The following is a 1,746-nucleotide window of genomic DNA, read 5'->3' on the forward strand; positions in this document are numbered from 1 at the left end:
GTCCTGGAACTCACTCTGTAGACCAGGCTGGCCTCGAACTCAGAAATCTGCCTGCCTCTGCCTCCCGAGTGCTGGGATTAAAGGCGTGCACCACCACAGCCCGGTGACGTACTCAATTTTTATAGACTTTTGGGTTAATCTGTAAAAATAGGAGTAGAAATATGTCATATGCTTTTCAACTAATAAATTAACATTTTTATTTTATTAAAAACACAGCTTTATTTTATTGACTTGTCATTGCAGATGCAGAAGCGTCTTCCCCATCAGAATCAACGCCAGCGGAACTCAAATAGCCCCGGCTGTGCTATCGAAGACAACTTTTTTAGTTGCTATCTATAGCGTGACAACGGGCAGCTATATTTACAGGCTTTCATTCTATTTTATTAACATAGAGTCTTAAGGAACAATTTGCCATGAGTATAGTTGAGATCACCATAGCAAATACAGGGTAAGTGTGGGCTTTTGTTTCTTACATTCCTCTGCAATGGCCTGGCTGGCCTGGTGACCTCTAGGACCAAAGACTTCCTGGAGCTGACCTCTATGGTGTGGAGTGTTGGCAGAAGACTCTGAAAGGGAAGAAATTGACACGGCTGCAGCTTTTTCCTGCATTTGGTCCCATAATCTTAATAGAAACAATTTCCTATTATACAGAAATGACTAATTCCAGAGTCTCATGATATAATTTGCTATAACAATATTGTATTATGCCTTGAAGTTTTAAGCATTTAATATAAAACATTATAACATTAGTTTGTACTTTTTGCTAATAGTTTGAGCACAAATTGAAGCCCAGAAATACTGAAAGTTTATTATTTTATATCCTTTAGGTAATATATATATATGTATATATTATATACATATAATTATATACATATATGTAATCTCAATTAGGCAATTTTAATAGACTTCACAAAAATATTTTAATAATCAGACTGAGTGCTCTTGTTTTATAAATTTCATTGTTGTTTCTATATTAGCAATTAATAGTAAAATATATTTTATATTTTATTCATTAATATAACAACAATCTTATCAGGAAAAGTTTCTAGAAAGCCAAATAGGGTCAGTAGTTTAGTGTCACTCCTGGAATTAACTTATCATGCATTTGCTTAGTTAAAGTCAAAATTTAATATTGGTTCTTTAACTGAAATATTTAATTGAGCACTTACATCTCTATTGCTTTAACAGAAGGATACTACTTCGGGAAAATATATGTAATATGTAAAAATATGAATGACTATGTATTCAATAAAAATAATATAGCACTATAATGCAGCTGCCTCTCTTCCTTTCCCTCTTCCATCTCTTGCCTAGTTTCCCACCTCATTGCTAAACATTCCCACTTACCTGAAAGATCATTAAAGAACAGACATCAATAGTATAGAAGTCTTTATATTTTTAAAGGTTATTTATTGAAGTAACAGAAAACCATAACTCATATAAATAAAAGACACAGTTTGAGGTAAAAACAGATGAACAAATCAGCCTAGGCCACTTAGAGTATATAGGATCAGTCCCATAGGTAACTGTCAGATTGGTAAAATATAGCTTTCAGGGTTTGGGTGTAAAATGTTCGCCCACACCACGATCGTGCCTTCAGATACTCTGTACCCAGGTTAAGGTGCTGTCTGTCCTTGGAGTTGATGGGACCATCAGGGGGTTAGGCAGAGCTGGAGGAACTGAGTCACTGTCAATGGGCGGGCCTTGAAATCGAGGTAAATGGCTGCCACACGCTTTGGCCACTGT

The 1,746-nt window shown here is 35.7% G+C and overlaps 1 protein-coding gene across 1 annotated transcript in view; it reads left to right on the forward strand.

The window, feature by feature from the left end:
- The window catches only part of C11H7orf57 (chromosome 11 C7orf57 homolog), a 20,838-nt gene extending 19,571 nt beyond the window's left edge, over window positions 1-1,267 (forward strand). Inside the window, exon 7 of the mRNA XM_021178244.1 lies at window positions 244-1,267. Within this exon, the coding sequence (XP_021033903.1) occupies window positions 244-293 (50 nt within the window). The 3' untranslated portion in view covers window positions 294-1,267. The remainder of the gene's footprint in view (window positions 1-243) is intronic.
- The last annotated feature ends 479 nt before the right edge of the window (window positions 1,268-1,746 follow it).

This window comes from Mus caroli, chromosome 11 (assembly GCF_900094665.2).
Source record: "Mus caroli chromosome 11, CAROLI_EIJ_v1.1, whole genome shotgun sequence".
Taxonomy (NCBI): domain Eukaryota; kingdom Metazoa; phylum Chordata; class Mammalia; order Rodentia; family Muridae; genus Mus; species Mus caroli.